The 25,802-nt window shown below is 35.6% G+C and overlaps 1 protein-coding gene across 2 annotated transcripts in view; it reads left to right on the top strand.

Annotated features, from left to right (window-relative positions):
- DPCoAC (dephosphocoenzyme A carrier) overlaps positions 1-22,906 on the top strand; it is a 131,142-nt gene extending 108,236 nt beyond the window's left edge. For both annotated transcript variants that reach the window (XM_071595864.1, XM_071595865.1), the window contains exons 2-8: positions 2,381-2,755; positions 6,850-6,957; positions 11,707-11,900; positions 12,329-12,461; positions 13,567-13,699; positions 17,659-17,842; positions 20,176-22,906. In XM_071595864.1, the coding sequence (XP_071451965.1) occupies positions 2,588-2,755; positions 6,850-6,957; positions 11,707-11,900; positions 12,329-12,461; positions 13,567-13,699; positions 17,659-17,842; positions 20,176-20,305 (1,050 nt within the window). In that variant the 5' untranslated portion in view covers positions 2,381-2,587 and the 3' untranslated portion in view covers positions 20,306-22,906. The remainder of the gene's footprint in view (positions 1-2,380; positions 2,756-6,849; positions 6,958-11,706; positions 11,901-12,328; positions 12,462-13,566; positions 13,700-17,658; positions 17,843-20,175) is intronic.
- Positions 22,907-25,802: the final 2,896 nt, after the last annotated feature.

Raw genomic sequence — 25,802 nt, 5'->3', positions numbered from 1 at the left:
GAGAGCGAAAGAATTCCAACCCTTTCGATACGAGATCGCAGGGGTGGCACTTCCGCCGCCAAATATTTGCACAATCGCCGTTCGATTATTTCTTTGACTGCAGAGGACATGGGGAATATCAAGGTTAAGTGTTGGTTGCGTGTTGACTATGACTACTACCCGCCTATGTGATCATGATAGTTTGTGGATCCCGAGTCGCTAGTTTTCCGATATTTGTACGGTTCAGGAGACTAATTTCGAATTTTAAATCGTGATGTTTTGAAATGATGTAAAACGAAAAATTTTACATTGAAGTGGAAATTCTTTTTTTTATTATGAAATACAGGGAAAATTTTTTTGAATGTAAAACACAAAATTCTTTTTCCACCGTAGTTTCTTCATCATTATATATTCCATAGAAAAGCGAAAAAATATTACCTTTTCACGCAGGAATAAATAAGTTCATTACAATAGCTTTACAGCGTTACATCATCTTTTGAACGAGATACTATTGCAGCTACAGTGGTAATAAATTCATTATTCGTGGGTGATTAAATTATTATTTTTTCCAATTGAAATTAAAGTTCGCAAAATTTAGGATTCAACCATAAACCCTCGGCAGAAGGTTAAAAAAAAGTGCCTAAATTTATCACCCAAGAAGGAGTCTTGAAGCATTTCAATTAAGAAAAATATATTGTTGCTGAATATTTCCGTGATCTAGTAAAATATGGTACGTAGATATTTCTCGAATGGAATAGATATAGAAAAGTTTGCTAGTCAAGAAAAAATATGATCCTAAGTGCGGTGTTTCAAACTAGACTAAGTGGGTTGCGGATATGTAATCGGAAATAATATCTAATAATCAGTGAAGTACAGCCCACAAAGGAACCTGTGAAGCGAAAAATTTTAAATGTTCACCCGTAAGGAAATTCCGCAGTTTCGTTTATATTTACAAACACACAGCATAGGGATACATCAATGGCTTTGTTATTAATCATGTTAAAATCCTTGAATATCCACGTAGATCCTTGTAAAATTTATCTGAATATTGGTCACAAGGATTTCGATTAATGAGAGAATCGACAGTTTTGAGATGCAAGAAAGCGATTTACTTAGGTCTTCACTTTGGGAAAACTCAATGAAAAAGGATATTAGCATATAAAATAAAATGTCGTTTCTCAGTTGTTAAATTAATAAATAGAGGAATTTTGTGGTCAGGCTTATGCATTGAGAATTATTGTAATAGAAATAATAATGAACACTTAAACTTGAGGCGTTCATGAAAGAACTTCGCTGATTTCACCAGAATATTCATTTTTCACAACTAATGAAAAATAAAAATTCTAGTGGAATCAGCAAAGTTAGTCTTCCTTCATTTATGTCTAGTATGAAAGACTTCCACCAACTGACGCCTGAGACAGTGTCTTATACTTATTAATTTCTAATAATTGAGATGATAAATACCTTTATATAAAAATAATAACCATTTCAATATTTCTTACCTCAATTCAAACTAAATAGCACTAATAACTCGTGTTTGTTTCGATTTTGGTTTTCAATTTGTCTCTCATCTTACATAATAAATCTAGACTGTGGTACATAATTCCGCTCTTTGGAAATAATTTAAATGTTTGCATGGACGCTTAAGTTAAACAGAAACTCGATGACATATTGTGACACCTGACGCACTGTTGCCAAGGAAATTTGTTTGGGAAGAAGAACATTCATTTTAGTACACATCAGTGTAAAATTATATTGTAATGTGTTGATTATTTTTAAAAGTTTGTTCTAAAGAATATATTTTTTGCCTATTGTATTTGTAAAAAATAAGAAGTGGTTCTTTGGCAATGTATAATCAATTTGTATCTTTACCTTTAAATGAGTAACTCATTAGCCATTGCCAAATTTATTTTGATTCAATAGGCCATTTGTCACGTTTCAGTGCGAGAAATTCGTAAAAATTGGGATTTGAGAACGCACCTCCCTTGTTAACGTAAGAAGGCATGTATATTTTTTCACGGAAACGGAAATATTACTATGACCTATTAATATTAGATTTGCAAAATAAACTGGGATATTCCATCGTTTATAAAAGAATTTTTTCTGGAAGATACCTAGGATAGTTAAGTATGTAATTTGGGAACTCATGTTAAAGATGCTATTTTTAAGTAAACACGTGGTAAGGTCAGATATTGACATTTCCAATAGCTACATATATTTAAATGAACCTCCATCATTCATGTGACGCTATCTGTTCATGCACAGTTCTGCACGAGACGGGTACTTCTGGAGAGAATGCATTTAAGAGTTGCTCGGGCGAAATTTTCAAGCAATCTAGGTTTATTCAACAGGGGCACCTTAAACGAAGAGGCGCTGATTCATTCTTTGCCTCTCCTCGCAGGCGCGCCCACTGGGAGGAGGGAGGCGCCCTCCCGAGGGCTGGGCGGCCCCTCCCGCCCAACCTCACCAGCGCCGCGCATGCTTCGCCGCGGGCAGGTGAGGCCACAGCTCCGCAAATCTCGGGCCCTAGCCGCCGCAGGCCCAACCAACTTCCGCCCCCGGCCACAGGGCCCGGGTTCAAACCCTTCGGCGCCGGGAGGATGCGAAGATGACGCACCAGCAGGACCTCATCCTGGGGGAGCGTGGGGCGGCGGTGAGGGTGACCACGGGGGCGGTGGCGTCGAGGGCCTCCGCGACCTTCGGGGGGACATCCAAGGCCGCCTCGCCCCCAGGGCCCTCCGTTTCCGAAAAAGGCTCCGCCGTCGACAAGGAAGAGGTGAGCGAATTTTTCACTCATATTTTGTTTTCATTCTGCCTGTAATTAGGACCTTTCGCCTTTCGACCGTTTTAGGCATTTGGCAATCATTCCGTGAGAGTTATATTTTAAGCAGTTACTGTTGGATCGCTATTTTTTTATATATATTTGACGTCTATAGAGTTTTAACGAAGTTGAAAAAACTTTTGCCCTACCTATTTCATTCTCTTGTTCTTCATAGTTTCTACCCACCTTCCCCATTGTGCTGTCTGAAATGCCAATTCTTATCTTTCCTCCTTTCTGCATACTTAACATTTTTCCATCTGTTAAATCTGTAAGTGCATAAATATCCTCTGCCCGCTTCAAATTTACTTTGTCAATCTCCTTTCTCCATCAAATCCATACATTTCACTTATTTATTTGTCTTCCTCTCATAGCACCTCATGTTCTCCATCCTCCCTGTTACTCAAATCTGAAGAAAGGGTATGTATTTGATGGTTTCTGGCTCGAATACATGGAAGTTAATGTTCATTAAATGAAGAACACAATGTGTCTATCCATCGTTCTTAGAAAGAACAGCAGAAAAAGAACACATTGTGTTCATTATTCAATTAGGGGGGTGCTCTCTTGAAGCCAGGCTATATAAGTTGGAAAATTTCTCATGTGTGGTAACTGATAATGATGCGCAGCATCGAAACCATGATCGTATGAAGTATTAAATCTTTATGTGGAAGTGCAAAGTTTCTTTTTTTACCCTCATCAGGTTCAATGTTATCAAGTGTCATCTCTTGGATTATCCAAGGAGTTATTGAGTGATGCAAAAAATGCTTTGATTATATGTTTAATCATCTTTGTGAGATATTATGTGTTTACTTGAATTCATGAGCATATCATCATCATAATAATGAACTTCCTTGGATACCATAAGTAAACATCTTAGTTGTCCGTGTGTGTACCTTAACTACATTAATTGCTAGTGAAACTAATTGCCGGCAGACATTTTATCTTTCTTTTTGAGATGAAAATAACAGAAAGTATTAATATTTCAAAAACTAATGATGCATGTAAGTTATAAGTAGGCAATAAAATTATGATTATCAATAATGAGAGTAAATTAATGCATTAATGTGTTGCATAGTTTTTTCATGTAAACAATTCTCTCACTTCTGTGTTTTTTGGATCCTCTGTAATATTTCTTTTGTGATTTACTTCCCTGGAACAATTAAAACTAAATAGGAATCTCATAAGTCTGGAGTTTCTTAACAGTATCAGAAATTTATGCAATCATGAATTGGCTGCTTTAAATGAAAGTATGCAGAAGCCTGAGATTGTATCTACTTTGTTAAGTATTTCACATCTGCTACATATGTTATCACATCTGCAAAAGTAGTTCATAGTGAATTATGTCTTTTTATTACCATTTTGAAATATACCATGTCCAAAATACTCATAACTATTTTTATTTTTGAAATTATGAAATTATTCATGCATTTTATTTGATTCATCTATGTATTCTCTCCCTCCAAACTTAATCAGATATAATATGACTGTTTCTGTTCTATGGTGAAGAGCCAAAAGATATTTATAGTCAATACTATATTCTTGTTGAGAATCACCTTGGTTTGATTCTAAATTTATGAATACAAAGTTTTTGAAACCTACAATGAAAGGTTTTTTAAAAATTGTAGTAAGGGTTGAAAATCACCAGCTTCACGAGCTCTACATTGATGTTTGAATGTAAGACTAGTGGATGAATACCCTTAAATTATGCTGTGTAGAAAACAGCAAAATAATATTTGCCTTTGTACCTATATGTTGAATTTCAAATTCCAGATAACTGCTTTTTGTCTTGTAAATGAAGTAATTCTTATCAGCTTAAGCTTGTTGTATTTTATAATTTTAAAACATAAAATGAGTGAGTGGACAATGTTGCCTCAGGAATGTCTATCTGTTAAATAATAGTTCTTGATAATTAATTTTGATACTAATAACCAGCTGGATCATTATTAGCTTCTGTCACAGGAGTGCTAATATATTTCACTGCAATATTGTCAACATCCAAATCACACTGCAGTGATAGTCTATGTAAAACTAGATCGTGACTTTCAATGTTATATCTCTACCAAGTCATTAAATGTTTCATGTGTGTAGCATTCATGACAAACAGTTTAAGTTCTCATTTTAGTCTCTTACCACATTTACTGCGGCTATTTTTCTGGACTTAAACCTTTGTATCAACATTTTTGTTTCATAAAATTCATGCCATTGAGATTAACAGATTTTTTTCACCCCCAGATTCTCCTTTTATCACCGTTCATTCACATTTTACCTTTCCTCTTATTCAGTAAAGAAACTGGACATAGGAATGATAGTTGGTCATGAATTCTTAAAATGAGTTAGTTTTGAGGGTGATCAAGTTTTAGTTGGCCAGTTAGTCACAGGACTGCAATCATTGCTGAGTTCATTAGAAAATTAGTGTCATAGGTTTGGGATGATAATAAATGTAAACCAAACAAAATTGGTGGGATTTTCAAGAAAAAGGCCAAGTTTAACATAAAAATAGGGGGGCAAGAAACACAGAAACTAGGGCAAGTGAAACTGTTTACCTTTCTTGAAAGCTTTTTTCGACCAAGGAGGTCAAAATAATAGGGACATAAGAAGAACAGTCACTGAAGGCAAAGAAGGCTTTGCAGGGAGTAGGGAATTGATGACAGGAATATTGAGGTTGTCAACAAATGACTAGTGTAAAAACCTTGTTACAGAGAACAGTTTTTTATGAAACAGAACCTTGCTAATGGAATAGATAGCAAGATGATAAGTATAGATTGGAAGGTTTTTTAAGAATGGAATTTAGCTGGAAGACTGTTAGAATAGTATTGATGCCGTCCCAAAAGAAGCGAAAGGCAGCAGTATGTGTATATGTACTATAAGTTTAATTTCACTTGTGGAGAAGGTACTTAGGATCATAAATGAAAGTATGGAGAAGAGAGTAAATGAGTACTCAGGTGAAAATCCACTTGGATTTAGAAAGGGTATCTATGATGTCATTAACTACTAGTAGGAAAGTACATAAGAGTACAAGATGTATTTGTGTATTTTGCAGAAGTTAAGGAGCTGTTTGACATTGTAAACTGGGCACAATTAATGAACATTTTGCAGAAGATATGAGTCAGCTGGAAGGATAGATGACTCATCTGGAACCTTTATATGTCTAAGAGAGTACAGGTGTGGATGGCAAATGGAGAGTCAGATTGGGCAGTGCTAGGCAGAGGAGGGAGGTCCATTTTCACATCTTCTTTTCAATATATTATATGCAGAGGAAATGCTAAGGGGAGAGGGGGCAGGAGACTGGAGTAAAAATAGGTGGGGAGCTCTTTAAATTAGCTGGATTTGTGGATGATAAAGTGTTAATTAGCTAGTGAGCCAAATGGTTACAATTGGTACTGAGCAAATTGCAAAATCGGTGTGATAGGTAATAATATGATGAGAATTGATCATAAGAAAATAAATGTAATGAAGTTCTCAAGAAATAGGAAGGCTAAGATAAACATTTACATTGAAGGACATAAATCAACACCATGCTATAACAGCTCATTTATTGAGGAATTATTTTAGAAGAAGGTGGATGAAGTAGTAAGGACATTAATAGAAGAATTTTTTGTATAGAGAAGCATTCACAAGGAAGAGGGAGTCAATCACAGGCAATTTAAGTAAATATATAAAGAAAATACTATTTAATGCTTAATTATGGGCCATAGTTTGTATGGCTTGAAAACTTGATCAGTGAGGCAAGGCAATAAGTGTAGATCGGAGACCTTTTAGATGTAGGTGTGAAGAAGAGTGGAAAAAATAGCATGAATGGAAAGGAAAATAAATTATAAAGTTCTAGAGATGGTAGTGCAATAGAAATGATTGTTGGGAGGGATTTGAAGAAAGATGGACATGCAGGTGCAGGAAATAATGAGAGGCAATGGGGTGCTGAGGATGTTGATAGAGGGAAGGAAGCTGGGAAAGAGAGGTAGAGGGAGGAAAAAAAATTAGGTTTACTGAGTGAAAATCACATGATCATTCACAGCAATTAGATATTTATGATCTCTAATGAATGTATTTTACAGGTGACGACTCGGACACGAATACTCAGCAGCTTGATGGCTGGAGCAGTAGCTGGGGCACTTGCTAAGACTGTGATAGCTCCATTGGACCGCACTAAAATAAACTTCCAGGTATGCTATTTTGAGTATATTTAAAACTTTTAATTGAATAATTATTAACTTGAATTTTAAGTTCAGGAATGACTTTTTATTGCTAGTTTTTAAAATATTATTTTCATCTCTTGTCACTATTGTTATTTCATTATTATAATATTTTTCTTATCTAATAAGTTAATCTGTTTCATTATTAAACTTCTGTTGTATTTTTAAGCATATAATATTGGCATAAATTATCAATAGTTAGTCACACTGCCATAAGAAGGCATTACACATCACGACATTAATAGCCTATGAGCAATCTACCTAACAGCAAGTTGTGAGACTATAATTTGTAATCTAAAAGAAGGTAGCTTAATATAAGATTATCAAGTTCAATTTTTTCTGTATGTTAGTTGTGTTTTTATTTCCAAGGCATTCAATTCAGTTCATGCGTTGAGGAAGTACATTGATAAAAAATGAGTATATTAGTGAGGGAATTTGGAGGGGAATTGCATGAACAAGAAGCATATATGAAAAGGGAGGAATTGGTGGGAGTGATTCTAAGGAGAGTTGAAATATTGATCAACACCAGGAAATCAAGCAAAGCATTTATCTGGATCAAACACCTATCATTGAGGGTGGCTGCAGGGTAAAAATATATTAAATACCCTAATGGAGGAAACCCTCCCCGGACTACAACCTTGCAAGGGAAAACCAGCAGCAGCAGGACAGAAGACGCAGGACATGAAGACCAAATTAGTTAGAATAGGAAGGTGGAATGTTAGGACAATGATGAGGACAGGGAAATTGGAGAATGTTAAGCGAGAGATGGAAAGGGGAAATATAGATATTTTAGGTCTATGCGAGGTGAGATGGAAAGATAGCGGGGATTACTGGAGTGATAAGTATAGAATAATATACAGCGGTGGGGACGAGAGCCAACGAGGGGTTGCCTTAGTATTAAATGAAGAGGTAGGAAGAAGCGTGGTCAACATAGAGCAGGTAACGGATAGAATACTACTAGTTGAGATAAGAGCAGGTTAGTTAGGTTAACACGAACTTAGTTATTATTCAGGTATACATGCCACCGAGCAACCATAAGGAAGAAGAGGTCGATAGGATTTATGATCAGTTAGAGGACATGATTGCGTGTGTTCCTGCAGGGAAACATTTGATAGTGATGGGGAATTGGCATGCGACGGCAGGCGAAGGAAGAGATGGTGATGAGGTGGGGGACTACGGTTTAGGCACGAGGAATGACCGCGGGGAGAAAGCAGTTGAGTTCTGCAGGAGACAGGGGTTAGTCATCACCAACACTTGGTTTAGACACCACAAAAGACACAGGTATACATGGAAAATGCCAGGTGACTCAGGAAGATATCAGCTAGATTATATCCTGGTTAGACATAGGTTTAGGAACAGTGTGATAAATTCGCACAGCTTCCCGGGAGCGGATGCGGACTCAGACCACAATTTAGTTGTTATGAAGTGTAGTGTACATTTCAAAAAGATAAGGCAGGGGCAGCGAGTTAGAAAATGGAATGTAGAAGCATTAAATGGGTTGAAAAGGAAGGAATACAAACAGGCGGTAGAGAAAATCATGGAGGATGGTAAAGGGCTTAGTACTATCGAAGAAAAATGGGAAATGATCAAGAAAGGGTTGTCTAAAGCTGCAGAAGACACTATTGGAACTGTTAACGCTAAAAAGGACTAGGAAACCATGGATCACGGATGAGATGATTACAAAGATGGATGAGCGGCGAAAATGGAAGAATATAAATACAGAATTAGGCAAAATGAAGTACAAAGAATTGAACAATAAATTGAGGCGGGCAACAAATAAAGCAAAAGAAGCATGGTGGAAGACGCAGTGCGAGGATATGGAAAGTCTGCAGAGGAAGGGTGATATCGGTGCGCTCTACAGCAAAGTTAAATCGTTATCGGGAAGTAAGAAAGGGAGATCAACGATAGCAGTTAGGGTAAGGCAGGTAAGGTAATAGTTGACGCAGGAAAGATCCAAGAGAGATGGAAGGAGTATATAGAAGAACTGTATAGTAAAGAACTCAGACCAACAAAGTTAGACATTGAAAAAGAAAATGACGTGGAGGAAGACAGCTTAGGTCCAGGCATACTAGACAATGAGATAGAAAGGGCATTAAGGGAGATGAAACTAAATAAGGCCGTGGGGGTAGATAACATTCCCGTGGAACTTTTAAAATGCTTAGGTAAATGTGGGAGGAAGAGGCTATATGGGCTGATCCGTAGTATTTATGAGGAGGGAATCTGGCCGGAAGACTTTGTGAGATCAGATTTAGTTCCTATTCCGAAAAAGGTAAAGGCCACTTCATGTGAGGACTATAGGACAATTAGTCTGATATCCTACGCAGCTAAAGTTGTTCTAAGGATCATAAACAAAAGGATAGAGAGTAGGGCAAATGATTACTTAGGGGATGATCAGCTTGGGGTTAAGAAGGGGAGAGGTACGCGTGATGCCATTGCAGTAATGAGATTATTAATCGAGAGGAATATAGAACACAACCAGGAGGTATTTGCCTGTTTCGTAGATTTCGAAAAAGCATTTGATAGAGTGAATTTGGAAAAAGTAATGAGTATATTGCAGAAAATAGGAATAGATTGGAGGGAAAGGAGGCTAATCCGCAACCTGTACATGTCTCAGACTGCTCAGGTGCGGGTGGGAAACGGGGAGTCAGGATGGGCAGTGTTAGGAAGGGGTGTAAGGCAGGTTTGCCCATTATCACCGTTGCTGTTCAACCTGTATGCAGAGGAAATGATCAAAGAGGCATGGGAAGAACTCGAGGTAGAAATGAAAGTGGGCGGGGAATTCGTAAAATCAGTTAGGTTTGCTGATGACCAAGCTTTAGTTTGTCAGTCAGCCAAGGGGCTGCAAGCATTGCTGAGTGAATTGGAAATTCAGTGCGACAGGTATGGGATGAGAATCAATATTAATAAAACAAAGGTTATGCGATTTTCCAGAAAGAAAAAGGCCAAGCTTAACATTAAAATAGGAGGGCAAAAACTAGAGCAGGTAGAACAGTTTACGTATCTCGGTAGTGTTTTGGACCAACACGGTCAAAGTAGTAGGGACGTAAGGAGAAGAATTGCGCTAGGCAAAGAGGCTTTCACAAGGAGGAGGGAGTTGATGACAGGGACTTTGAGTAAGGGTGTTAAGAAAAGACTCTTAAAAACTTTGATATGGAGCGTAGCTATGTACGAAGCGGAAACGTGGTCATTGAAGCAGGAGGATAGACGTAGATTGGAGGCTTTTGAAATGTGGGTGTGGAGAAGAATGGAGAGGGTGAAATGGACAGAGAAGAAAACAAATGAGGAAGTACTTGGTATGGTGGGCGAAGAGATGGGTTTGTTGGAAGAAATCCTATGGAGGCAGGAAAAGTGGATGAAGGGGGTGTTGACCAGCAGTTGGATGTTGAAGATTGTGATAGAGGGTAGAATGTTGGGCAAAAGAGGAAAGGGAAGGAACAGGATAGGGATGTTGGACGGGATGAAGGGAGGAAGAAAGTACTCAGAGATGAAGAGGGGCCTGATATAGAGTAGGATGATGGATTTTGTGTTTTGTTAGGAGTAATAAAATATTTGTTTGGTAGTTGTGTCCATCCAAAAACCTACCTTAACCGGTAGATTACCTTTAAAAAAAAATGGAGGAAAATGTAATGAAAATGTGGGGCATGGAAATAGATTCTATAGGAAGACAAATTGAAATGTTTTGGCATTGTGGTTGAAGAGAGAAGTTCTCAAGAGGTAGTGAATAGTTGGAGACTGAAGTAAAAGAGAAAATTTACATAAGTAAGGGAAAGGGAAAGTAGGAGTAATCATTTTGAATGGCATGAATGTTAAGGGGTGTGTGGAATATGACAGACAGAGAAAGGAAAGAGTTTGTGGCAAAAGGAGTGTAGTTTAGGTGTAAGTAATTCATTAGTCTATGATGACAGGTAATTGCTCTAAAAGGATGGCCCACAATCATTATCTAATGAATACATCACATATTATAAAAATATCATATCCATTTTAGATTTGTTTGCTAGGAGACCAGACTGGTACAGTGGTTGAGATTTTGTCTTTCTATGCAAAGGGCCTTGGTTTATACCCCAATAAGGATGAATTTTTCAGTGTTGTTTTGACCTCTCATGAGAGTGGGGAAAATTTCAAAAGGAATGCCCTAACTTTTGTAAGGGGTTGAAACTGTTGACCCTTAGAACCTTTCATTAAGACTTTGCTAACAGTGGATAGCTGCCAGTTATCGCTCCAATATCTACTTAATCGACATGTTCTGCTTTTAATTTGGGCATCGATGAGGAGTCTTTTCCTTTAAAGATCCTGACATGGCTATAGCAAAATCATTCAATTCCACGAGAATGTTTTATTAAGATATATTGTAGCCAATTGTAATTGTATTGATTTTTAAATTTATTTATCAATAGTTGTGTTTCATGGGTAATTGCTAGTTCATGGCTTTCTTCCCCTAAAATTGGTTGCATATGATGTTATTTTGTGGAAGTTTCTGAGAATCAATCAAATTATCAATAAAATGACCCAATTTTTGAAATACCAACCCTTGATTTCTCTTATTTTTTTGCAATTTGCATTGCAGCCATTCCTTCTTGAATCAAATCTGAACTTCTTTCGCTCAGAATCCTCCAACTACATTTCCAATGGCTTTGATTACTATTAAGAGTGGAAGCCTTGAACTATCATTAGTCTAATTCCAGTTTAAAAGGTTTGAGCTAATCTGGATGGTGGAATCAGATCTCCAATAGGGAATACAGCACCATGAAAGCCCTTCAGTTTTTGAAAGAAAGCTACCATGAGAAAGGTGCCTTTTCTCTTTGGAGAGGAAACTCAGCGACGATGGCAAGGATTGTCCCTTATGCCGCCATTCAATTTTCTGCCCATGAACAGTTCAAATACCTTCTTGATGTGGACCAGAGACCTGGACAAGAGTGAGTTCCGTTCTTTTTTAAAACTATGTTTAAAGTCAAAATTCACATTTAGTACCTAAATTACCTCATTCTGGGGTAAATTCAACATTGCATAGAAAGTTTTTGTAAAAATTAATTCCATAAAAGCTGGTATAAGTTGAATGAAGTCATATTTGAATTAAATGCTCATATGAAATGCTTTCTCACTTTTTGACAATCCCCATAAAACATTTTCAAATGTATATGCATAATACATGTATCACCATTGTAATGAAAAAATAACAAAGAAGGATAGTATGTACTTATTGTGATGAGTGAAGCTAAATTTGAGCTGTAGCTTAATTTTATGTTGTTATGTTGCTAGTTTCCAAATAATTACATTTCCGTACTTGCAACTTTAACATTATGTTATTATCTTATTTATGTTCTAATTGTTGCGTTTTCTGCAGGACAAAGCCATTTGTTAGGTTTTTGGCTGGTTCTCTTGCTGGTGTTGTTTCTCAGTCTTTGACATATCCTTTAGATATGGCACGAGCAAGAATGGCTGTAACGCACAAGGACAAGTATGGAAGCCTCAGTGAGGTAATTTTACATATATTAAATATTTTCATACTTTTTTCATCTTTATGTTGGATTCAGTTCAAAACCTTGCATTTCATTTTTACCAACAAGCATGGTATAAGATGGTTTATATTATAACTAACTCTCCATTTTTGTCTTCCTTTTTGTTGTTTGTTTTTCAAAAGTGTCAATTCATTAGATTTTTCACCCCCTTATTCTTGACTGTATGTGGATCTTTCTACATATTTTATCAAAATCAATGTGAAAGATAAGGATTATATTTTTATTTACTATTAACAAAATCATTTATTTGCTTTGTGAAAATATTCAGTGAAATAATTCATTATTTTCACTTTATATTTACTTGAATCTTTGCCTTTCACTACCCAAGTATGATCTTCTCAACTGAAAATGGAGGGCTATAATATAGGAGTTAACTGAAATTGTTATGGAAAATAATGATTAAGTGATATTTTGCCAAATACTTCACTTTATTAAAATTATTATATGCGATGATTATTTCAGATATTACCTGACCACTCACAGCCTTATTAAATTTCAATTTCATTTACACAAACTATGTTTTAATGTATTGATTTGCTTCCGTAAAAGGAAAAGAGGCATTGGAAAATACAGAGGAACCATTGTATTGTTCACTCAAAGTTTTCTCTTGAGGCTCATACTTTTGTCTGTGTGAATTTGATAGTCAAACGATGTGCCTTAAGAATTTCCTCAATTTTAAATGGTGTAATGCTTCTATTTTTATGAATATTCAATTCAATGATCGTTAAAAATTTATGACTTATCCTGAGAGATAACTGTGAGGAAGATCACCAATTTTTCACCTCATTTTCTGCCCACTGGTGCTTCATTAGTGCTGGTTATTTGGTATCATGTTTATTGGATGCAATTCTTTTTTTAGTAGGTTAAAATTAATATTTTCCAATCCATCTTCTTAATCTTACTTACTCGTTATATACGGAAAAGCTAATCATCATCTGAATGTGCTCATTACGATACAATATTGGTAGTTCTCTGTTAGAAGCATTTGTTATCATTTTAGTTTTTCTTCACATCTGCAATGCTTTGCTCATAATAGCACTGTCTCACGTTCCTTGAATTGCAGGTTTTTGTGAAGATATGGAGAGAAGAGGGACCGCGTACACTATATAGAGGATATATGCCCACTATCCTTGGTATCATTCCATATGCTGGTACCAGTTTTGCCACCTATGGCACCTTGAAGAAGACTTATATGGGTAAGAAAGCATGACAAGTGATGCTTAAAATTTATTTTTAGGTACATGGGCAAACCTGCTACAGTAGCATTATTACCAAACTCCACCAACTCTGAGTAGAATATATGGGTCGTTCAATAACTCCTTAGAAAATTCAAGAGATGGGGCTTGTGTCATTGGAAAAAGTTTGCTTTTAGTAAGCATCATCTCTCACTAGACTACTGTTCAAATTTCACCTATGTCCATGATGTGGTTTCATTTTCACAGCCCATTGAAGCAACAAGCTTTTGTTTATTTAGAAAAATGAAAAAAAAGATGAGTCCTGAGGTCATTAAACACCTCACACCACCTCTTTAAAAGGCTTAACTCTGTAAGAGATCAAAGCTGAGTTGGACGAATTTTATGACACATCTCCCTTGTTTACGACCGTTTACAACTGGGCAAATGAGTTTAAATGTGGCCATACATCCATAAATGATAAGCATAGTTTAGGACATCCAGTGGAAGTGACTTCCTCTGCATTGATTGATAAAAACTATGATTTGGGTTTGAGTGACCAATGAATAAAATTTCACGGAGTTGTGAAGGCCACAGGTTTATCACAAGGTACTGTGTTTTCAATTTCCCACTATAAATTGTATATGAAAAAAATCTCAGTAAGATGGGTGCAATGTTTGCTCTCAGTGAAGATTAAATACAATTGTGTGATCAATTCGAGGGCTGGCTTGGTGCTTTTCCGTCACAATTCTGTAGAGATTCTGCATCGTTGCATAACTGTGGGTGAAATATGGACACCCTACTACACTTCAGAGGCAAAGGACCAGTCAAAACAATGGGTTTTTAAAGGCAATCCAGCCCCAAAAAAGGCAAAAATGGTTAAATCAGCACCAGATCTTACTTCATGGTTAAATCAGCTGACAAGGTAATGGCCATGGTTTTTTTGGGATGCACGCGGAGTCATCCACATTGATTGCTCTCAAAAAGGACAAAGGATAAATGAGAGTACTATGCATTGTTATTGCACTAGCTGATCAAAGAAATGAAGAGAAAATACCCTCATTTGGCAAAGAAAAAAAATTTTCTTCCATCAAGACAATGCCCAGGTGCGTTAGACAAAAATTGGCTAAATGCAAAGGACATCAAAATAAGAATTCTGTTTATCAAAGAAGCTGTTACAGTAAGGAGGACTTGATGAGGACTATGAGTAAAGGTGTAAAGAAAAGTTTAGGGGACACTTTTGTGTGAAGCATAGTTTGGTATGGCTTGGAGGCTTGGTCATTGTGCAACAGAGAAAAGCAAGTGAGGAAAGAGAATAAGTGTATACTGGAGGGTTTTGAATTATGAATTTTGGGGTGAATGGACAAAACCAAAAGGGTAAAAGAAAAAGCAGTTGAAAGAGGGATAAGAGATGGTAGGAGAGAAGAAGTTGGTTGGGAGAAAATAGAAGAAAGCAGATGATGTAAATGCAGAGCATATGGAGGCACTGAGCTGTGGAAGACCATGATAGTATGAAGAATATTGGGTAAACAATGTAGAGGAAGGAAAATATTTGGAATACTTATGAAATGAAGGGCAGCAGAGAGTATGCAGAGTTGAAAAACGGTTTATTGTAATGCTGGGTGTGAGTTTATTTGGTCTCATGTTAGGAGGGGATTAGCATTGTAGCAGTGATTAGTCCCTGGATCCACCAAAGACTTGTATTAACTGTTACAATTAATAACAACTATGAAATAGCTAACAAATAACTTCTTCAGATGGAACATTTCAAGGTGAAATTATTTTTATATGAACCTATGATAAGCCTGCTTAATGATCATGAGATAACAGAGTGACCTAGGTAATTTCTAGGCCTTGTACCATATTTTCCCATCAATAACGCACACCTTATGTATAACGCACACCCAGAACTTTGTAGTTATCATGAATTTGTATATATACCACGCACCGAGGGCTTCATAGTTCTCTTGAACGTGCATAGATACCACGCATGTATATACTTGTATATATGCGTGTAAAAATTATATATAGTGGGTGTAAAAATACGTCTATATCGGATGTATGTGTGTAAAAATATGTCTACGTTTGGATTTTTTTGAATTTTCATTACGTAACGTGCATCGTCATTTTTTTTTATCATCTGAACATTTTTGTATAGATAACGTGCGCATTATCGATGGGAAAATACGGTAATTTAGATCTCCAAATGAGGATAATACTATGAGCATGAGTACATGCTGATTTATTTGGCATAATTGAGAGGCACAATGAATTTATATTTTTACTTATTGCACATCAACTGACAAGTCTATGTATACTCGGATGAGTAATGTTAAATAAAGAGTGATCATGCATTGTTATTGACTTAATTTATTGTGCAAATATTTTTTAAATGTTACATTCTTAATGTAATGTGTAATATGGTACTTTTCTTACCCCTTACACATCACTGCCCATTCTAATTCTCCATCTGATAATCATTCTTGAGTAGTCTGAGACATCTATAGGTTTTGAATTAGTCACCTCAAGTGTCACTAATTTGATTTCAATATTACATCATAGGCAGCCATTACAAAGGTGAAGCATGTTCTGTTTGCTTACAGCAGTGATGGAGGTACCATGCAATACTACCTGTGCATTCAAATTTTGTTTTTAACTAAACAAATTGTCAGCAGAGGTCCATGTAATGTTAAAGGATGGAGGCTAGCTGACTTATGACCGAGTCAGTCTGTTTTTCCCTATAGCAAAGTTAGTAGATGTTTAAAATATTTAAAGAGAGAAAAAAATGTCAAAAGAATGGTGACCCTGGAGCTCCAGTCATTGCTCTCATGATAGTAAAAATTCACAGTACTTTTGCCAATATGTGAAAATATTATCAAATTACATTAAGAAGAGCATTTGAGATACATGAAAATTTTAATTGCGTATCACGAACATATTGGTAAGAGAAGTATTGGATATGAGATTTTGATATTTGAATTAGGTTTCAAGACCACTCATACCTGAGCAACAAGGCCTTTGTGTGCTGTTTTGTTCACATTTGAAGTTGATTTTATAGGAAGATGAGCAGTTTATTTGAAAGGTGTTGATTACAGATGAAACTTAGTTTCATCATTTTGATGCTGAAAGCAAATAGTAAATTTAAATGTGAAAATCCTTGAAATCACTGATACCAAAATAGGCCAAAAGCCTTCTGCTAAGAAAGTAATGATCGTGCCATTTTTGATATTCAAAGAATGATATATCAGTATTTTACACCATCAAACATAACTATAAATGGAATATGATATAGGAGTATGCTCAAATAAAATTCACAAGTCTATATCAATTGCTCAAGGTAACATTTCAAAACAATTAAGGCTCCTGCACCATGATAATGCATAACTGCACAACATATGTTGTTTCTGAATATCTTGCGAAAATCAATGTGAAGTGTGGTTGTCATCTACCCTATAGCCGAGACCAATTTGAATATTTCAAATTTCCTGTTTCCCAATGGGAATAAACACCTTGGTGGAGAGCATTTTTTATTATCAGAAGCTGGCATAGGTGAACTGAACATGTTACAACTTGTAATTCTGCAATCAATCAGTAAAACTTGTAGCATAAATACATTACACATTAAGCCAAAGATATAGCCATAAACTATTTTTTTGCAATAAATTATGCGAATAAAACAGTTATTGCACAGCCCTTGTAATACTTATTTATTTTTTCAAAGGCTTTAATTTTGCTTGTGTCAGTTTTTATTGATTCAGTAATAAATATCCTGATTCAAGACCTGGCTGATTATAGTGTATCATTAATTGGTCTGTCAAAGTTTATAATATTTTTAATGTTTTTATTTCTCTTTTCTCAAGTATTCATCAAATTTAAACTCTTCATGCCAGGTTTTTTTATCTTAGCACAGTATTTCACTGTTATTCAAAACAGTAAGCATTCATCATTAATATGATTCCTCCTCTTTTCCATATTCTTTTCAGAGTACAAAGGCTCACCTGATAAAAATCCAAATGCACTGGAGCGTTTGATATTTGGAGCAGTAGCTGGACTCCTTGGCCAGTCAACATCCTATCCTCTGGATATTGTCAGGAGGAGAATGCAGACATCCGTAATCACTGGAGAGAGATATAACACTATCATAGGCGCTCTTATTAAGATCTACAGGTGTGTGAGATTCTCATTATGTACTTCTCATTATGAAATTCTCATTGTATATTTATCACTCAAATGATTGTGAGAAAGAGCCATTGGTATTCATATCCAGTTTCTGTTTTTTTTGTTTTTAGTGGGTCAATGACTTGGTGAGGTCATTGCTCTTGTAATAATTTCATTTTTCACTTGAGGAGAAACAATCACTGCTTCCCAGCCCATGAGATGCACTGAGATTTTTCCAGTTAGAATTTATGAAATATACTTGGATAAAACGGAAAAGATCAAAGTATTTTGATATTAACATTTAAAATGAAGAAAATGGAACTGTTACATAAAAACATTAGCAGGAACATGTATATAAACGTTAGTTCACCACAGAATCCCAGAAATTCATCATCACTGGGCCAAAATGCCTGTCCACTGCATTGTTTCTGTGTTATGAAGTGTAATTTATGAATTTTTAAATGCATACTGTATGACAGTCTTTTCTTAATTTTCTGTGACTTTACGACATTCTTATACTACTTAAGGTTGAATCCCTGTTGACTCCCAAGTTTATCAGGAGAAATACAAGGTATATATGAATTAGTAGAGGGGCGACATCCCCATTAGCCCAACTTGTATTAAGTTTTGTGTCAGCAACGCATGTGGATGAAACTAAATGCACTACATTGTATACATTTAAAATTTATTTGGGAAAATTTTAGGAAGTACTTTCAAAGAATGACTAAAACTCTGTTGCTTTCTACTGACTCAGAACAGTGGTATTATCAAAATTTGTATTCAAGGCTAGCATTTTAATGCTTGACATGGGAAAAAATACTTAATTGTAAGTATTTTTCCAGTGTATCGGTTTGCACTTATTGGCTGAAGTTATATCCCTATACCCCTAGCCCATAAGACAAGGCTGATTTTAGAGCACATTTTGGAGTGAAAAGAGTGCATCTTATGGGAAAAAATGTGGTAATTCTTCCTGATTGCTACCATCCATATTGTTATTACTGTCCACAAGCATTAGGAAGAAAATAGGTTTTATGCACAGTAGATAGAAGTTATGAAGATCTGGAGAAGGAAATCATGTAGTGCAAATGAAAATTTTGCATGGTGTATAGAATGTAAATGTCATAGGGGCCTTCCAAAACCGATATAAATGGGTGGAATACTTTGAGTGAATGAATTATTAAATATTTACTTGGTACTGAAATAAAATTGTTTCAATATTATAAAATGGGATTACTTTCATAAGTGTACATTTTGGTATTTGTGTTATTGCTCTCACAAATCCTTTCACTGCTTTGTCTCTCATGATAGAATTGAACTCATTACTTTCTGCCATAAAGCCATCCTTTGTTACATTTTTGTAATTCAGGGTATTATAAAGTATGTAAAACCTAGTTGTATGTGGTGAACATGTATCTTTGCATAATCATGATAAAAAACTTTTCATTCAGTTGAATAATGATAATAGAATTTACAGCATGCTGACAGTAATATTGCCTGTATTGAAAGAAATCTGAAATACCTAATTACATTTACATGTTGTGTGAAATAATTCATTTCTAGAATTCATGAGCCTTTTTTTGGTAAAATAAAGAAATGGTGAATTGGGCAGGAATGGCCGATATGATCTGGTTATTTTTAATCTCTCATGGTGTGTAATGATGGCATTCTGTGATTTATAATGACATGACTTAATAAATACAACTGTACAGAATAGATATTACACCAAACTATCATAGTTCATCTAAACACTTGCAAATATTACACTTCTCTTTATTCACATTAAGGTAAACACTGGAATATTTTCAAAAAGTTAAGTAGAGGATCACATGTCAGTATGCAAGGTATCAAAAATATGAGCCAATGGAATACAACTCATCAATAATACCACAGGAGACAGTATGATTTTTTAAATGAAAAAATAATGTTTTATGGAAAAGTTCTTTCTTAAATTTTTAATTTTCAATAAATTAATGTTGCAATTACACTCATTTGGAGTGCAAAAACTGTATTTCTATGCGTCTAAACTGTATGTTTAATTATTAAAAAAAAATTGATTTTCTGAACTATCCTTGGTTCCAGTTTAATCAATTTATTTATTATTTATTTATGATTGATAATTACTCTTCAAGTGCATAGGACAACTATATTTACTGCTTCCACCACCTGACATAATAGAATTATCTGTGCATGCAGGATTACCCTTGTCTCACATTAATAATGCTCTTTATGTATATTGTCTTATTTTTCATCATGAATGCAGTGTCTATGTAGGAAAGAGATGGAATTTAAAATGCTGTGCAACTGAATTCACTGATCTTTAATTTCCTTTATTCATCTTACAGGAAGGAGGGTATCAAGAATGGACTCTTCAAAGGACTGAGCATGAACTGGGTGAAGGGTCCAGTAGCTGTGGGTATCAGCTTCTCTACCTTTGACATGGCCAAGAAATTCTTTCAGAGTGCCTTATCGTGATGAATTACTTTTGGATTGTTAACCAAACTCTTTTATCACATCTATAGTGTATCTCTTCCACCCTAAGCTTCTTCTAAGAGGTTGTTTTATGTTTTTTACAGCCATTTCTTATGGCTTGAATGAATTTTTTTTAGGCAAGACATCAAATGGTGGAAGGTGGGTTAGCTGGTCATCATCTTGATCATTGTATATAGTTCGACACAAACCATTTAATTTTCTTTAAAAATTTTGTGGTTTAATATTTCATGTTATATTGGAAAGTATGTGATCACTTTCCATTAGTTCTTTTAATCAGAGTATATATTTTTGATTGATCTATTGGCTACAGCTTTCCAGTACATAAGTTTCACTCAATTAACAAGTGGTTCAAGGAGTATCAGTGTCTTTGTTTAGCCTTGCACCCTGCTTATAATTATCCATATGAATGTTGATCCAACAGAGGACGTCAGTGCTTAGTTTTGATGCATTTCATGTATTTAGCAATGATATTCCTGTATAGTCAGTGGAGTAATCATGTCTCTCTCTGACTATAAAGGTATCTATTGCACTCAGTTCTGGAATGTGCCAATTAAGTATATGTATATATTTGCTGATAAGAATATCACAAATTGATGCCCACACACTCTAAAAATATGCTGAAATTATGACATTTTATTAACAAAATCTATTTAATTTTTAATGATGTGACATCATTCATTTTCATTATAAAAGGTTATTGTTATTTTAAGTTTGAAATTGACTTTCTTTTGTATTTACTATGGAAGGGTCCTATGTCAAGGTATTATTAATATTATGTCAAAATCATTTTAATTGGCATGGCATCATTCATGTCATCATAAATATGAATGTAGGTTTTTTATATTTTCAAGTTTGAAAGTAAATTTTTTCTTCACCAACCATAGCAGAACCATGTATAAAAGTATTGCTGGTATCATATTATTTGTGTGGTAAAAGCTAAGCATTCTAAAAGTTAATAATTTTATTCATAACTTAATGCTCTAGTTTTTCTAATACCTACCTATATTTTATTTTAATAAATGGAGTGTTTCTGATTTTAATTCAAAATTTACTCTTTGAAGTTATGGTGGTTGGGGATAATTAATTTGTTTATAGACACCTAGCCAAGGTCATAAAATGAACCATATAATTTTATATTGTGATATGTTTTGGAAATATTCTATTAGATCCTGGTTGTCACCAAAAATTATTATTTCAACATATTGTACTATAATTTCAAAAGATAATTCATTCATGACCAATTATGTTTGAATCATTAGGTAAAAAGTAACATCCTTCTAAGTAAGTTTATATTTACGATATTTCTCTTTGAGTATACTACTTGTTTTCATAAAAATGTTGAAGAAATAACTTTTGTATTGTTTTCTACTGAATCCCTTTTTAATAACTAGAAAATCACTACAGGCATTTGTTACATAATTTTTTTGTTGACTAGAAGCCTTGATATTGCCAATTGAAGCTCAATGAATGATGTCAGCTGTTAAATATCTTTGCAGGAATAATAATTTTGAGATTAATATCTCTGAGTACTGAGATAGAAAATAGGAAAAAAACAAATTTTACCACGTTTTGAGTATTATTACTCAGTACCAAAACAGTAAGATTTTTCATTTAAGCATTTAGTTATCTTTAGTTGATCTTGTTGGAGAAATGTTTTTGAACGTTCAATGCAAAAAACCACCAGGTTTTGTGTGTTATATAAATCAAAATGCTAGCTGTTTAGTGAAAATGCTACAGCTTGCTTTCAAAAATATGTCTAAATATTGTTTACTTTATACTGCTAGTTGTAATTTGTTCTCATTAAGAAAGGGGAAAAATAATTTATTCCTCTTTAAAATGCCTTTATTTTACTCACTCTCAATCCTAGTATTGAATGGGTGTAAACAATAGTTGATTGCCAAACCATTGATATTCTGACTGGTTTTGTAGTTTTATACTATTTTGCATACCAGGAAAATGTGAATATTGAGTGTGAAGTTTTCAGATAAACTTAATGGGGTTAATAACTGGTTAAATATGCATTGGTGCATTTGGTGCTGTTAATTGAAACATGTCCACTTGTTGGGGTAATTAATTAAGTGAAGAGCATTCCATATAAGGATTAATTAAGTTAATGATTATGTCAGACACGCATCAGGAGATTGTAAACTAACTGCATACAGGATACATAGCTGTAGCTGAAACAAAGAGCAGTGTCTTGAAATTTGTTTGGACAACATTTCATCCATAGACTATGAGCCTGAGGTCTCACATCCTTGTGGAAAATATGTTATCTGATTCACATGACAATAATTAAATATTCTCTACATTGTGCTCACTTTTGGTAAGAAATTGGAAGCTAAAATGTTAGCAGTTACTTGCCATGAGTATATGACTGTTCACTAAACTCAATTAAGTAGTCGGAGAATGTATGATGAATGTTTTAATGTAAATAGTGTAAATATTGTAGACAGCAACTAGTCCCTTAATTAAGAAGCCAGTTGAAAAAAACTGTGTCTAATTGAGACTTTATACAGAAATTTTTTAATGTAAACAAACAAAAAATTGTACATAGATAGTCATCAAATACATGTTTTAAAGGAACATATTGGTTGTTCTTTATTTCCATTCTGTTGGTAGCTTTTTTGGGATGTGTTAGTCTAGTGAGTAGAGTGCTGGGTTACTGACCAGAGGGCCTGGATTTGTAAACTTCCACTCTTTCGCTGGCCGCCTCCTCCCCTGGCTTGTGCTCGGCATTATTTCAGGTTTTGGACTCTTCGAAGCAGCCAAAATACTCATCTGAAGATCAGGCTAAAAGCAGTATTGTGTGGAAGGGATGAGAGAAGGTTGTAAGAGCAAAGGGATTAGAAGGCTGAGGTGAAATTAAGGGGAGACAAATACATTGGGAGAGGGAATGGCATGAGTGGTGTCTCAAAGTTGCATTTTTCCCTCTGCTGACCATGCCCCAACACACATTGAAACCCCCCACTGGTGCAGCAGGAATGCATAACATCCTTAACCGGCAGCCAGCATGAAATACTTCTGGAAGCTGTCCGTAATCTGGAAGGGAAATTTCTGATATAGTGAAAATGACCATCTCTTATGGAAATGCCATAAAAAGGCTTCCCTTTCTCTAGCAGCCATATCAAATTGCTTCATGGAATTCTTGCACATTTTTATCCCTGCATTACTTCCATTGCCGCCTTGTTTCACATTTTTATTCCTTCCATCACGCCATAAAGAGAGTTAAGTAGCTCTAGGAATGGTAAGGTGAATGTTGTGATTTAAGGAAAGGCTATATCTGGAGGTGATAAGAATAGTGACTGTGGAGAATGCGAAGGGATTTTTGTTGAGAAACTTGCTGAATATTTTAATTGCAGTAAAATGCAAATAAGCAACATCATAAAAAACAAGAGGATATTCTGTGAGATTGGAAGGAGAACAAGCATCACAGAATCAAGCTTAAGAGATAGAATCATCAGCTCGCGAGGGAATGATGTATGGATGATTCAAATGTATATGAGCAAAGAAGTTACCAATGGGTGGACCGATGGTGCAAGAAAGAGTTTGTCAGTTGGCGAAGGAGCTGGATTTGGAAAGCTTTGCTGCAACCAATGAGTGGCAAGAATATTTTCACAGTTCTCATTAACAGTGCATTCCAAGCCATATTCGAAGGTGGTGAAGTAAATGAGAAAGCTGTTGATGAATGGATGTAAATATTACCAGACAATTGGAATTATAACAACCTCTGGACATTTTCAATGTTGATGAGATTGGTCTTTTTTTTTGTTCCACATAAAATAAATCAGTGGGTTGTGGTAGTCCAGGGGTAGAGCATTAGACTACTGACTGTAGGACCTGGGTTTGATTTCTGGGCAAGCCACTGCGAGCACCCTCGGCTCAACCCAAGCTTTGTGATTTTTCGGGTGCCAGATCTTCCTGGGAAACCATAACCGGCAAGGGAAAGGAACTGACTGGCCGCCCTTCCCTAATGTGTGAATTTCACATGCCGTCGGGCTTAGCATTGGGTGAACTTTACTATCACCTACCAAGCCACCCTCGGGGTTGTTTACTGTGTTTATTTTATCAAACAAATCACTCGTGTTGTAAAGTGAGTATTGTAAACCTGGGAAGGTAGCAAAAGACCAGTTAACAATGACGTTTTGCTGCAATGCAATAGGAGTAAAATAAAATCTATAGATCATTAGAAAATCACTGACACATCTGTGTTTCAAGAATTTAGACCTAATGTGTGCACAAATCGAAGGATATAGGTGATGTCTTTGATTTTTGTATCTTGGGTAAATTCTTCAATGAAATGGCAAAAATACGTGAACTAAGATACGAATTTTTGCTACACCCACATTTGGCTGATTTGGCACCATCAGGTTTCGATCTCTTCCTCAAGCTCAAAATTTTCCTCGGTGGGCGAAGATTATCTTCCAAAAGAGATCTAACAGCCGAAGAAGACAGGTATTTCGCAGGCCTGGAGGAATCTAATTTTCGAGATGGGATCAAGACATTAGAACATCGCTGGACCAAGTGCATTAGTGTACAGGGAGACTACATTGAAAAAAAGTTTGAGGTAAGTCATTTATTTCTATTCCATTCCGAGAGTTTTTCAAATTAACCTCGTGATATTGAGTAATTTGTGCTAATCAACTTTTGGTACAAAATGTTTACGTGGATAAAATATCTGAGAGGGTAGGATGTGTGTCCGAAAAGTATCCGACCTATTTTTAAATTTTTTTTTCATTCTGAGGGTGTTAAGCACTATGAATTTGCTCCAAGATGACCAACAAAGAATATTAAGTTGAAGTTTTCAAAAGATTGCGTGATGCCGTGAGAAGAAAACGACCGCGTCTCTGGTCAAGCGGTGGCTGGCTTCTTCACCACGATAACCAGCTAGCGCATTCATCGAACCTTGTGCAGCACTTTTTGGCAAAACACAAGTTTGTACAGCTTCGTCAGCCTCCGTAGTGTCCCAACATACCTCCCCGCGACTATTGGATGCTCCCAAAATTGAAAATGGCGCTCAAAGGAAAGCGGTTCGACGACATATAGTAATGCGACTCGCGAACTGAAGGCCATTCCTAAATCTGCGTTCGAGGACTGCTTTTAAGATGTGGAAGCACTGCTGGGAGCATGTGGTTCAATCAAATGGGGACTACTTAAAAGGATGCCACGACCCGGATGACGAAGATTAGCACCAATGCGGAAATATGAACGCAGGTCGGATAGCTATCGGACACACCTCGTATATTCAAAACGAACCACAACAAGCCGACTGAACTTTCTGCTTTTGGTTTCTTTGTTTTGTTATACCAATTTTCATTGAAAATTGTAATAATGTATTATTTTTCAATTTATATATTTTAAAAGGTACCTCAAAGAGCAACAATAAATCGGCCTGACACTTCGGGAAAAATGTAACTTGCACGCCGCATCAAATAAAATTTTCCGAGGGAAATCGCGTATATAGACTTCATGTGCACACATT

Source organism: Hetaerina americana, unplaced genomic scaffold (assembly GCF_022747635.1).
Source record: "Hetaerina americana unplaced genomic scaffold, ioHetAmer1.1.p SCAF_7, whole genome shotgun sequence".
In the NCBI taxonomy this organism is placed as follows: domain Eukaryota; kingdom Metazoa; phylum Arthropoda; class Insecta; order Odonata; family Calopterygidae; genus Hetaerina; species Hetaerina americana.
Note: the sequence above shows the minus strand (reverse complement) of the source record. Positions and strands in the feature narration are given on the sequence as shown.